Source organism: Brassica oleracea, chromosome C8 (assembly GCF_000695525.1).
Source record: "Brassica oleracea var. oleracea cultivar TO1000 chromosome C8, BOL, whole genome shotgun sequence".
Lineage (NCBI taxonomy): Eukaryota > Viridiplantae > Streptophyta > Magnoliopsida > Brassicales > Brassicaceae > Brassica > Brassica oleracea.
In genome coordinates, this window is record NC_027755.1 from 40,942,742 (window position 1) to 40,954,024 (window position 11,283).

Genomic DNA, 11,283 nt, shown 5'->3' on the forward strand with positions numbered 1-11,283 from the left:
CTAGACTTCTCGCTTGGGAATTTAACTGAAGAATGTGCCGGACAAAGCAGGAGAAAGTCTTCCTGTAAGGACAAAGAAAACAGTTTCACATTACAATTGGAAGGAACTTCGGTAAATAAGTAATTACTATATGCACATGAGAATGTGACGGCACATACATTATCCCAACGGCATCTGGACATCTCTCGTGCACATGGAACATGGTAGCTCCTGCGGCAAGACTTAACATAGCAGCCTAAGGCAGCCCCTTTCAGACAACATTTGGTGCACTTGATTTTCATCCCCCTTGCCAGTTCTGCTTTCAGGTTCTTCACTATGTCACCTTCGTAGTAAACTTGCGGTGCCCTGAAACGTTCATTCAGCAGCAGCTTTAATATATTTATCATTCAGAAAGATTTAACATTCTCGCTTAAATTTTATTCATGGACTTGGAGAAACGTTTGTAAAAGTTTTGGGTTCTGTTTTGTTTACCATTCAATACATGCGCTATGGACATGGATAACATTGGATCGGAAGATGTCATCTCCAAACACCGGATTTCCTCTGGAGTAATGCAGCATTTCTCCAGTGGCCTAAAGAAACATAGATCCAGCCAGTTGAGTAAGGCTCACAACAAATAAAAAGCTTAGCTTTTAAATCAGAGGCTATGAGAAAAGATTTTACCTCAGATACCCTAGCAGACTGGCAGAAGCCACATATGGTTATGTTGGATGATGGTTGATCTGAAATTACAGATGGTGTCAAATCTGTTGACTTTGAGGTATTCCCAATTAGCTGATCATCAGAGTTTGATGTGTAGTTGTTCTTCAATTCAAAATCATCAGCTTTTTGCATCAGGTTCTTCTGCCTCTTGTAAACCTTTTGATGATTTTCCATTGCTTCAGAAACGGTGATGTCACACTTCCTTTTTGCAGCTTGTTCTGTATGACTTTCAGGTACCTGCTAAAAAAAATTGAGTAATACATCTTAAGGACAGAACAAAAAATCAAATAATAATTCAAGAACTTAAATAAAACCACAATGTGTTATTAGTGTTATTAAGAATGCTTCATAATTCAAGAACAGACTGGCAAATATAAATGGCCATCAAATGATGGCAAGAAGAGACTGCACCTGATGTATCTGTGCTTTTCCATTATCACATGACTGGAGGTTCTCCATCAACAGATGCGCAGTTTGATCCTGAGTTATCGGATTTGGAGTAGTGTCTTTCGACTTTGGAAGCATAGAATCATCACGACTAAAGGACTCCACACAAATTCGCTTCCTCGCAGCATTGCAAAACTGCTCAGAAGCAGTGACGCCACTCATACATTTAGCAGCTGGCCCTTTCTGACTTCCCGGTGTCTGCAGCAGTAAAATATAATCAATACACATCTTTCAAATCAATGTACAACATTACATTAAACTGATCAGAAGATGCTCTCACGTGATTGCCAGAGTTGTCTGATTCAGATGCTGGAAGGGGAGAACCATCAAGGCTAGAAGAGTCACTACCACCACCATTTCCCTTGATCACATCCTTGTCAATCATCTCAGAATCTTCAGATCCACCGTCTTGTGGACGGTTGGAACCGTTCCGGATCTGTAACTGAGGGAGATGAACACCAACAGCTGCATTTAAGCTTTCGTATATGCTTATAACACTCTCCATGAAATGCAGATTCCTCCGAGCTGCACATGGATAATTTACATACTCTCTCAGCACAAAATTTTCCAAGAATGATACAAATCGATTATCTTATGATTATATGCATATTTAATTGACTTAACCCTTCTTGGGATGTTTGGATTTGCAAACAGGGCAGCCTGATTCAACTTGTGACGATTCATGTATACACGATCTGCAAAATCAATACCAGAAAAATAAGAATCGATTTGAAATCAAATATGTAGCGAATCGGTAAAGAGTAACATATAAATATAGTTAAACTCACTCGCAGAAGACGTGATCACAAGGAAGCAACGCCGGTTGATTAAGCAATTTCAAGCTGCAATTATAATCCATTGTTACGATTCTATGAACAATACGAAAGTAATTAATTAAAAACAAAAATAGATGAAGCTATAGACGAACCATAGAGGGCACTTGAGCTCTAAACCGAGCTTCTGGAGATGAAGAACCCATGGATTCATCAGCATGTTGGTGAAATAAGCCATTACTGTACGGAACGAGATCTAGATGACGAAAACCTCTTGAAGCCGAAGAGAGGAGATGAATACGTTTCGTCTCCGTTCGATTGGTATTTAGTTAGAGACTGAAGTACACGTGTACGGTCGATATACAATGGCGGGAAGAAAGGCGGGGAGATGCTGATTTGATTAAGCGGGAGATAATGTTTTTTTAAATAAAGCCCGCTTGTTTGCTACGAAAATTTGAAATGTTTTGAATTTGCTAGTAAAAGGCCCAGTAAAGCCCATTAGTTCGCTAGCGAGTCGCCCCTCTCAATGGAACCGAAGGTTATTGCCTTGCATCATAGCCACCACGTAGGGGTATAATTGGAAACTTAGGACGCTTCCAAAAACTATTCAACTCTCCCACACGCTCTCTCTCTCCTCTTTCCTCCAAAACTCTGGCGATGGAATGAGACGTCGTTATTAGAGCGACCGATGGCAGCGGATTTGAAATCAGTAACGGCTTTCTGCACCGTACTCGCCGTCGTTATGTTGCTTTCCCGTGGCGGTGCGGCGGTGGAGGAGGATGAGACCGAGTTTCACGGCGACTACTCGAAGCTATCTGGTATAATCATCCCGGGATTCGCGTCGACGCAGCTGAGAGCGTGGTCGATGCTCGACTGTCCGTACACTCCTTTGGACTTCAATCCTCTCGACCTCGTTTGGTTAGACACCACTAAGGTAACGTGATCTTCGTTCGTTTCAGCTCTTTGTTTCCCGATCGAGTTCCTTGTTGATGAATTCCATGCGAGTGATTGCAACGAAGCAAGTATCATACCTATTGTTGATTGCTCACTGAATATGGTTCGACGAATGTGATTATTTATTCATGTTTTCAAGGAGATGAGTGCTTACTGCTTAGTAGTTAGAAAATCTTTTGCGTATTCTTAAATCAAAATGTTATTTGTTATTGAAGTTACCACTCGTGGAATCATCGAAATTTTTTTCCTATGCATTGTGATTTTTTTGGTTGTTCATCACTGATGGATTTGGTGAGTGCTTTGTGCAGCTTCTCTCTGCTGTCAACTGCTGGTTTAAGTGTATGGTGCTAGATCCTTATAATCAAACGGATCATCCCGAGTGTAAGTCACGCCCTGACAGTGGTCTTTCTGCGATAACAGAATTGGATCCAGGTTACATAACAGGTAGATTCGCATTTTTATCTTCGCTTGAAGTTTCTTAGAATTAAAACTCGTTTTATTGTGATAATATTGTTAAGTAAGTTAGCCTTGGGTTGATCTTCAGGTCCTCTTTCTACTGTCTGGAAAGAGTGGCTTAAGTGGTGTGTTGAGTTTGGCATAGAGGCTAATGCAATCGTTGCTGTCCCGTATGATTGGAGACTGTCGCCAACCAAATTGGAAGAGCGTGATCTTTACTTTCACAAGCTCAAGTTAGTCCTCACCATGCTTATGTATTTTCTTCCTTTCTTATTTTTTTTATTGTAAGATAAGCCAAGAACTCTGTTCTTCTTCCTTTATTGCAGGTTGACCTTTGAAACTGCTTTAAAGCTCCGTGGCGGTCCTTCTATAGTTTTTGCACATTCTATGGGTAATAATGTCTTCAGATACTTTCTGGAATGGCTGAGGCTAGAAATTGCACCAAAACATTACTTGGAGTGGCTTGATCAGCATATCCATGCTTACTTCGCTGTTGGTACTGGCCAATTATTGTTAAGCTACCATTTTACTTTCTCTGTAAGCTGGAGAGTCTCAGTCATTACCTAATATCTGCTTTATTTAGGAGCTCCTCTTCTTGGCTCAGTTGAGGCAATCAAATCTACTCTATCTGGTGTAACGTTTGGCCTTCCTATTTCTGAGGTTACCTCTGACTTCCTTTTAGTATATCAACGAGTTAATATCCATCAGGTCGCATAATTCACTTCGAAAGTGTTGCTTTTGCTGATAGAGCTACGCATTCGATATGGTATATGTAGGTTTTGAATTGGCTAGTTATCAACCAACATATGTGGGTAATATGTTTATCCTAATTCAACCGAACTGATCTACACAGATTTAATTTCCATATTACTATGGTAGATTCCTAGTTGAGAAGAAGCTTTTACTGAGATCTCTAAACTGTTCTGAGGTTTGTTTATATAAATTATGTGAGATATTGACATGGCCTCTCATTTATTTTGTTGGCAAGGCTTCAGGGAACTGCTCGATTGCTGTCCAATTCTTTCGCTTCTTCGTTGTGGCTTATGCCATTTTCAAAGAATTGCAAGGGTGATAACACGTTCTGGACGCATTTTTCTGGTGGTGCTGCAAAGAAAGACAAGCGTGTATACCACTGTACTGACGAGGAATATCAATCAAATTATTCTGGCTGGCCGACGAATATCATCAACATTGAAATTCCCTCAACTAACAGTAAGACTTGGTATATGCATTTTGTTCATTCTTATCTCTTGGATAATTTATTCAACACAAATCAATTTTTTTAGGCCGTGATGCGTATCCGTCAGTTACAGAAGCAGTTCAGGCCAACATGACCACCATGGAATGTGGTCTCCCCACTCTATTGTCTTTCACAGCCCGTGAATTGGCAGATGGGTCTCTTTTCAAAGCAATTAAAGACTATGACCCAGATAGCAAGAGGATGTTACACCAGTTGAAGAAGTAAGTACCTTTTTCTATGATGGCTAATATTTCTCATTGGTCATTACTTGTTGGCTCCTTGTACTTCAAGTTTTTTTAGATCTTTATATCAACTGTACATAAGCTTTATCCTTCTTATTACAAGAGAAAACTGTGATCAGAAATCTTGGTTTTGACATTCAGTGGTGCTCTCCCCTCAACGTTTTGAAATATCTGTGTTGCTTGCAGTTATGTATTAAAAAGAATGTAGTTCAAATTGATTTTCACATTGAACGTTTATTCTTTGTGTAGTTTATTTGGACTCGGCATGGACTTAAAATTTATTTGCATATGTTTGTCAATCTTCAAAGAAAAAAAAAGTATAACATGCTACCTATATTTTATAGGTTGTATCATGATGACCCTGTTATGAATCCTCTGACTCCTTGGGAGAGACCACCTATAAAAAATGTGTTTTGCATATATGGTGCTCATTTAAAGACAGAGGTATGACTACGTTCTCCAAATGACAGTGTGTCTGTTCTGTAATTATATTCTCTGCTTTGTTTTGCAATATTTTAGTTTGTTTGTGCTCTTATCTTCTCCGTTGTATCTTAAGCTTTTAAACGTTAAAGATACTAAACGTATGAACATGTATTAGGTTGGTTATTACTTTGCCCCAAGTGGCAAACCTTACCCTGATAATTGGATCATTACGGATATCATTTACGAGACTGAAGGTTCCCTCGTATCAAGGTAGATCCTCGCAATGGCAGCAAGTAAAACAGGATGCAAGGCTTTCTGTATCAGTCTAGTGGCGTATTATTTCATTTGCATCAGAAAGTTGTTACATAACTAAAATTTCAATAGTCTTAGTCATTTACACTTAGTCGATGATCAGTGGGTACGAGAGGGCAGAGGTGTGACATACTTGCATGAAAACTGGCAAAACAAAATTAACCCAGTTCTGAACTAGGAGTAGTCTTTTTTAGCAAAAAAAAACTAGTAGTCTTCCCTTTAATATATATATTTTTGCTTTTAGAAACGGTAGACTAGCTCACATCTTCACTCTGAAATATCTGCAGGTCTGGAACTGTTGTTGATGGGAACGCTGGACCTATAACTGGGGATGAGACGGTAATCTCAGAAGTTGTTTCGAATAACTTTGTTGGAAAGCTACTGAATACCAATATGATATTGCTTCTGGATGACTGCATGTTATGTATTAAACTGCCGTCTCTATATATTCTTTTATAGGTACCTTATCATTCACTCTCTTGGTGCAAGAACTGGCTCGGACCTAAAGTCAACATAACAATGGCTCCCCAGGTACGCTTGTCTAGTTCCCCACCTCAAGGCTCATTGTGTCTTGTAAATTTTTCTTATCTTCCACTAAAAGTTTCTATATCTCAAATACATTTTTATTCCATAGATAATCTATAAAATTCATTTGAGTCGCCAACAGTTTTTCCTTTCCACAAAAAGACATCTCTCTCTGTACGTATACATAGCTAAAATAAATGTTCATTGAAAAACAACAGCCAGAACACGATGGAAGTGATGTACACGTGGAATTAAATGTTGAACACGAGCATGGGTCAGACATCATAGCGAACATGACGAAAGCACCAAGGGTTAAGTACATAACCTTCTATGAAGACTCTGAGAGCATTACAGGAAAGAGAACTGCAGTCTGGGAGCTTGATAAAAGTGAGTAACAAACATATCACTTTTGACTTATCAAAGCATCATGCATTGGTTTTTAACTTTTGACTAATCATTTGTGTGCAGCAAATCACAGGAACATTGTTAGATCCCCAGTTCTAATGCGGGAGTTATGGCTTCAGATGTGGCATGACATTCAGCCTGGTGCAAAGTCCAAATTTGTCACCAAAGGTAACAAAAATATTATTGGCTGCTGCTCTATCACTTTTCTATTGCTTTGGGTTTGATTGTGATGCCGTGTTTCACAGCCAAGCGCGGGCCACTTAGAGATGCCGATTGCTACTGGGATTACGGGAAAGCCTGTTGTGCTTGGCAAGAATACTGTGAATACAGGTTTCCACTCTCCTATTACATGCAAAGTTTGTTATCTATATTTCTGAAATCCCTAACTTTACTGATTTGGTTTGTTGTAATATCGTGAAACCTGATGCAGATACAGTTTTGGGGATGTTCACTTAGGACAAAGTTGTAGATTGAGGAACACATCTGCGAATATGCTGCTCCAGTACATATAGATTTTCCTCCTTCGGGTCACAATAATTTCCTTTTTTTTCTCACATTCCAAGTCTCTTATTTTCAACTGATTCTTTCTCTTAAATTTGTTACAGCAAAGGACCATTCCTTACCCTCCATTTTTCAAAACATTCCATTCTTATTGCTCTCTGTTTTGCTACGCATTTTGCCTTCTCACGCAAAGGTATTCTTTTGTGATTTTATTTTGTTTCTCTTATGAGCATATGCTAATACGATTACTGATAGAGTGAAGTACTACTTTGAAATTTACGGCTAAGTGAGTAAAATCCCGTATTAAAAAGGTCTATTTGTTAACAACACCTGCTTTTCGTGTTTACAAAACCGTTTACGTTTCCGGTTGCGTTTGAATACTCAAGTGCTTGATTGTTTCAAAAACACGTTATTCTTTTATACAATTCTTATATCTTTATGTATGTTATATAACCAAAATTTATTTATATAAAAGTTTTAACTACAACAGGTTGAAGTAATTGTATATAAATCATAAAAAGAGGTGGGTGAAAATTTTACTAATTATGGGTTTTACGTTTTTGATAAGAAATTAGGAATGGGAAAAAGCGTAATTAGGTGGGGGAATTAAAGTTCTCAGTGGTTTGATGGTTTGGTTGAACATGAGTTTTGAACTTTTTATACGAGTCTATACTTTATATATCCAAATTAAATGTTTTAGTCAATTTTATGGTCCCTCTCAAACTGGGGTCCTTTATCTATTTTTGTTTTATTTTACCCCCAAATTTGCCACCCTTATTAAATTATAGACATGCATTATTTTCTTGTTATTAATAACTTTTTTAATTTTGTTTTTGGTAATAAGTATGGCATTCTTCTTCCACTTAGATGGATGAAAGGTGGCAAACTTAATACCAAACTATCCAACGCCTAACAAAATGCATAACCTTTAACTCTACCAAAATAATCTCTCTTACAGTTCTTTGTTGTTATTTAATCGCTCTTTGTTAGGTGACAGTTGTATGAAAACTGAGCGACTTGTAAATCTCCATGCCATTTTAAGGTTTTCATCATTATGCATACAGTTAAATATAATTATTTTCTTCATATAGGTCTAAATAAAATAAATTAGAAATTATTTCCTGAGTGATTACATATGTTAATTAGTTAATTTAATATATACCTGCATTATAGTAACTATGTTTTATATGTATGATTACTACATCCTACTTGTCAATTGATTGAGGTTGGGCCTTACAGTTATTGTTGTCTAAGGTATTGTGTTTTATTGGTGATAGAAAAAAGGTACTGTGTTTTATTATTGTCAATAATAGTAAGTGATTTTCATATAAAGGACAGATTTTATTTAAAAGGACAAATTAGTTAGAAAAAATATGTAAGGAATTCAAAATCTAGTCATTAAAGTGTGAAACCCATAAAAAGGTTTATCAGAATAGTAAAGTTTTTTTTTCGTAACACTATCAGAATAGTAAAGTTTTTAAACTAATTTGGTCATTCTTGAATTCGGTTCTCTCCATCGTTGAAAAATTATAAAGTTTAAGTGCTGATAAAGAAATGAAAAGTAAACGAGGAAAAAGTCTTAACATAAAACAATTTTCTTTCTCCCTTGTATTTAGCATGTTTGCGCGTCTCTTCATTTGCATATAGCCACAAATAGAAAGAGAGAATTTCGATTGTGTTAAAAAGGTTGCAAGGGTTGATGAATAAAATTTGATAGCAGGTAGTATATAAGTGTGGTCTGATCAAAATATATATTTTATGAACTGAGTTCGTGCTTTGATCACGCCACATTACCCAGTAAGAAAATGATTAGGGAAAATACTTCATTCTTAAAAGAAAGATAATCAATTTCAATATCATTGGTATTTAAAACTAATTTATTTCATGTATGATTTTACAAATTAGATTCTGATATTGCTGTAGTTTCAATATTTTATCTCTCGTTCTTATAAACTTTAATATTTATGCCAAAGAAGCCAGATTTCAGTTATTATATTCCTTGTAATCCTATAGAATGAGAGAGTATGAGACTAACAAAAAGGACAATTCGGTCAATTTATTTTCGATGGTGACCCAAAATTGAAGAAACGTTAAAGCAAAATAAAGGGTAATATAGTCAATTCCAATTGAGTGGCCTTTTGGTAATTTAGCAGAACGTCAAGGGGAATCCAAGCCTCCCTCCAGCCTCTATAAATTGTCACAACATACCCATTCCCGTGAACCTTCTTTTATCCCTACTCGTTCTCTCTCTCTCTCTCTCTCTCTCTCTCTCTCTCTTTCCCTCTACGATTATATTCTCTCCTCATAAATAAATTATCTAAAATTTTCATTTTTTCACCCCGATCCAAGATTTTATTTTTACTGTTTTTACGACGGTTAATATTTATTTAATTGTGTTGGCTGACGTGGCATGCAACCAATAAAAACGCACCATGAACACCAAAACTATGCGTCTTCCGCCACGTCGCGTTCAAACGCCAGACAAACGCAAAGAAAGAGACGGCGTTATATCCTCCGTCGTCCAAAAACCGCCGGAAACCTCCGTGAAGAAGCTTCCTCCGCCGCATGTTGTTAACCGTCCGCCGGTTAATTCCAATACTAATAAATCCCTAATCGCAGCCGAGCCGGTCGGCTCGAACCAGCTAATTTTAGCGGGTTACTTGAGTCACGAGTTTCTCACCAACGGCACACTGTTCGGTGAGCAATGGGATCCGGCTCGAGCACAAGCCGGTGCGACCGAGTCGAAGAAGTTAAAGCGGAGCCATATTAGTGAGCCGGCTGAGGAAAGTGAGCCGAAAAGGAAGAGGTATGTGGAGGTTGCTAATCTTCTACGGTCTGACGGGGCCCACCTGCCCGGCATCGTCAATCCTGCCCAGCTTGCCCGTTTTCTCAAACTGTGATCGCGTGTACACGTGTAAACAGATCGTTGGTCCGTCGTTTGGGAAGCAAAACAGCTCTAAAACGGGAACCTCCTCCCTCCTCTCTATCTCTATCCTTTTTTTTTTTCCTCTCAAATGTTTTTAAATCATCTATGTAAAGCTGAAACTCGCTCTCTTCGTCGTCTTCCTCGAGATTGATCGAGAAAGCTTAGGGTTTGTTGTGAGGTAGATGTTCATGTCTTTGTACATCAGACGTATCAACTAGCCAATCGATTAATATTCTCAAGTTTTAATTTAATTTTTGTGGATTTTTGATGGTATGATGGTGAATTGTATGAATCCGATCAATACATGACGCAAAACTATGATAAATATTATGTTGATTATTTAATTCGGTCGATGATGATGATAATTGTGATCATAAACAGATGATTGTCTATGTCGTTGAGCTTCTTAGTTGAATTCGATTTGATCTTTATAGTGACGAGCTTGTGTTTGAAGCCTATAGTTTGTTCTTGCTTTCTTAAAGGACATGGATCGTTTATGGATTAATTAAAAAAAAGAACAGAACTTGAAACTTATTCTCAGTCTTTGGATCCTCAGTACTTGCTTTGGCCCAATTGTCAGATTATCTTCGTCCGCTTTGGTTTATTTGTATTTGACAATGCCTCCCCCTTCACGTCCACAGCACTTTCGTACGAGATGTTCTTGCGTATTTTGGCCAGTAACTTTGATCATCTCTAGCGTGATGTTAGTTAGGTGTTTGTTGTAGATTTCATTTCAACACACACAATGTAATGAAGTCATGATCTCTCCCTCGTGGATTACGATTTGTACACTAATATGGCAGAACATAACCAATAAATGTAGCCTCTAAACAGAATAATCTTTTTATGAAGCTATTGTTTTTTAAAAAAATTGTATCAATTAGTGGCCAATAATTGATCTGTTTTTACTAACAACTGCTGATTTCCATTCAGTTTTACCAAATTAAGATTACAATACATAACAAATATATACATTAATTAGTTTTAATCCACTTACAACTTGATTTCGTTCGCTTAGTTTTTTTTGTTCTTAACTGGGCATCGTAATACAGTTTATTAGCTCTCAGCATTCTTTTTTTTTTTTTTGTTAACAAGACAAGCACGTACATAATAGCTTCTTCTTCCTCCTTTTTTTTCTTAGTTACTATTTTGATTTGGTTTGGCAATTACATTATGGCCAACTACAAAATGAAAAGCCTCTTGAAGGGTCTTAGGTACATTTCTCATATGTTTGGTGAGTAATTTTACATTTGTGAATATAACTTATAGGAATTTTTGCCCTTGTAATAGACTACTTGTTCAAAGAAAATAAATAATATGCTACTTTTAAATCACCAAAAACTATTAGTATTAATCTTTGTGAAACTGCGAAATATG

General features: G+C 37.3%; 3 protein-coding genes across 7 annotated transcripts in view; 2 read left to right on the forward strand and 1 right to left on the reverse strand.

Moving 5' to 3' along the window:
- LOC106309671 (BRCA1-associated RING domain protein 1) overlaps window positions 1-2,210 on the reverse strand; it is a 3,502-nt gene extending 1,292 nt beyond the window's left edge. The window contains exons 1-9 of one of the 3 annotated variants that reach the window (XM_013746755.1): window positions 2,078-2,210; window positions 1,938-1,991; window positions 1,774-1,844; window positions 1,430-1,674; window positions 1,114-1,347; window positions 664-942; window positions 472-572; window positions 159-345; window positions 1-62 (exon numbers count right to left, since the gene is read on the reverse strand). In XM_013746755.1, the coding sequence (XP_013602209.1) occupies window positions 1-62; window positions 159-345; window positions 472-572; window positions 664-942; window positions 1,114-1,347; window positions 1,430-1,674; window positions 1,774-1,844; window positions 1,938-1,991; window positions 2,078-2,160 (1,316 nt within the window). In that variant the 5' untranslated portion in view covers window positions 2,161-2,210. The remainder of the gene's footprint in view (window positions 63-158; window positions 346-471; window positions 573-663; window positions 943-1,113; window positions 1,348-1,429; window positions 1,675-1,773; window positions 1,845-1,937; window positions 1,992-2,077) is intronic. The other 2 variants (XM_013746754.1, XM_013746756.1) reach the window with 2 other exon arrangements.
- A 330-nt stretch (window positions 2,211-2,540) lies between these two features.
- On the forward strand, window positions 2,541-7,234 carry LOC106309673 (phospholipid--sterol O-acyltransferase). 2 transcript variants are annotated; one of them, XM_013746758.1, is made up of 16 exons: window positions 2,541-2,856; window positions 3,185-3,320; window positions 3,421-3,565; window positions 3,659-3,828; window positions 3,916-3,992; window positions 4,328-4,544; window positions 4,619-4,793; window positions 5,159-5,258; window positions 5,413-5,507; window positions 5,837-5,888; window positions 6,009-6,080; window positions 6,293-6,461; window positions 6,543-6,647; window positions 6,725-6,809; window positions 6,910-7,006; window positions 7,085-7,234. In XM_013746758.1, the coding sequence occupies exons 1-15, from the start codon at window positions 2,611-2,613 to the stop codon at window positions 6,989-6,991; spliced, it is 1,926 nt and encodes a 641-aa protein (XP_013602212.1). In that variant the 5' UTR covers window positions 2,541-2,610; the 3' UTR covers window positions 6,992-7,006; window positions 7,085-7,234. The 2 variants fall into 2 exon arrangements, with proteins under 2 accessions (XP_013602212.1, XP_013602211.1); XM_013746757.1 differs by having other exon boundaries at window positions 6,910-7,234.
- Window positions 7,235-9,204: 1,970 nt separating this feature from the next.
- Window positions 9,205-10,503, forward strand: LOC106308069. 2 transcript variants are annotated; one of them, XR_001263479.1, is made up of 2 exons: window positions 9,205-10,084; window positions 10,487-10,503. XR_001263479.1 is itself a non-coding variant. In XM_013745189.1 (1 exon), exon 1 carries the CDS (start codon window positions 9,413-9,415, stop codon window positions 9,878-9,880), a length of 468 nt encoding a protein of 155 aa, XP_013600643.1. In that variant the 5' UTR covers window positions 9,205-9,412; the 3' UTR covers window positions 9,881-10,245. The 2 variants fall into 2 exon arrangements, 1 of the variants encoding a protein (XP_013600643.1); XM_013745189.1 differs by lacking the exon at window positions 10,487-10,503 and having other exon boundaries at window positions 9,205-10,245.
- Window positions 10,504-11,283: the final 780 nt, after the last annotated feature.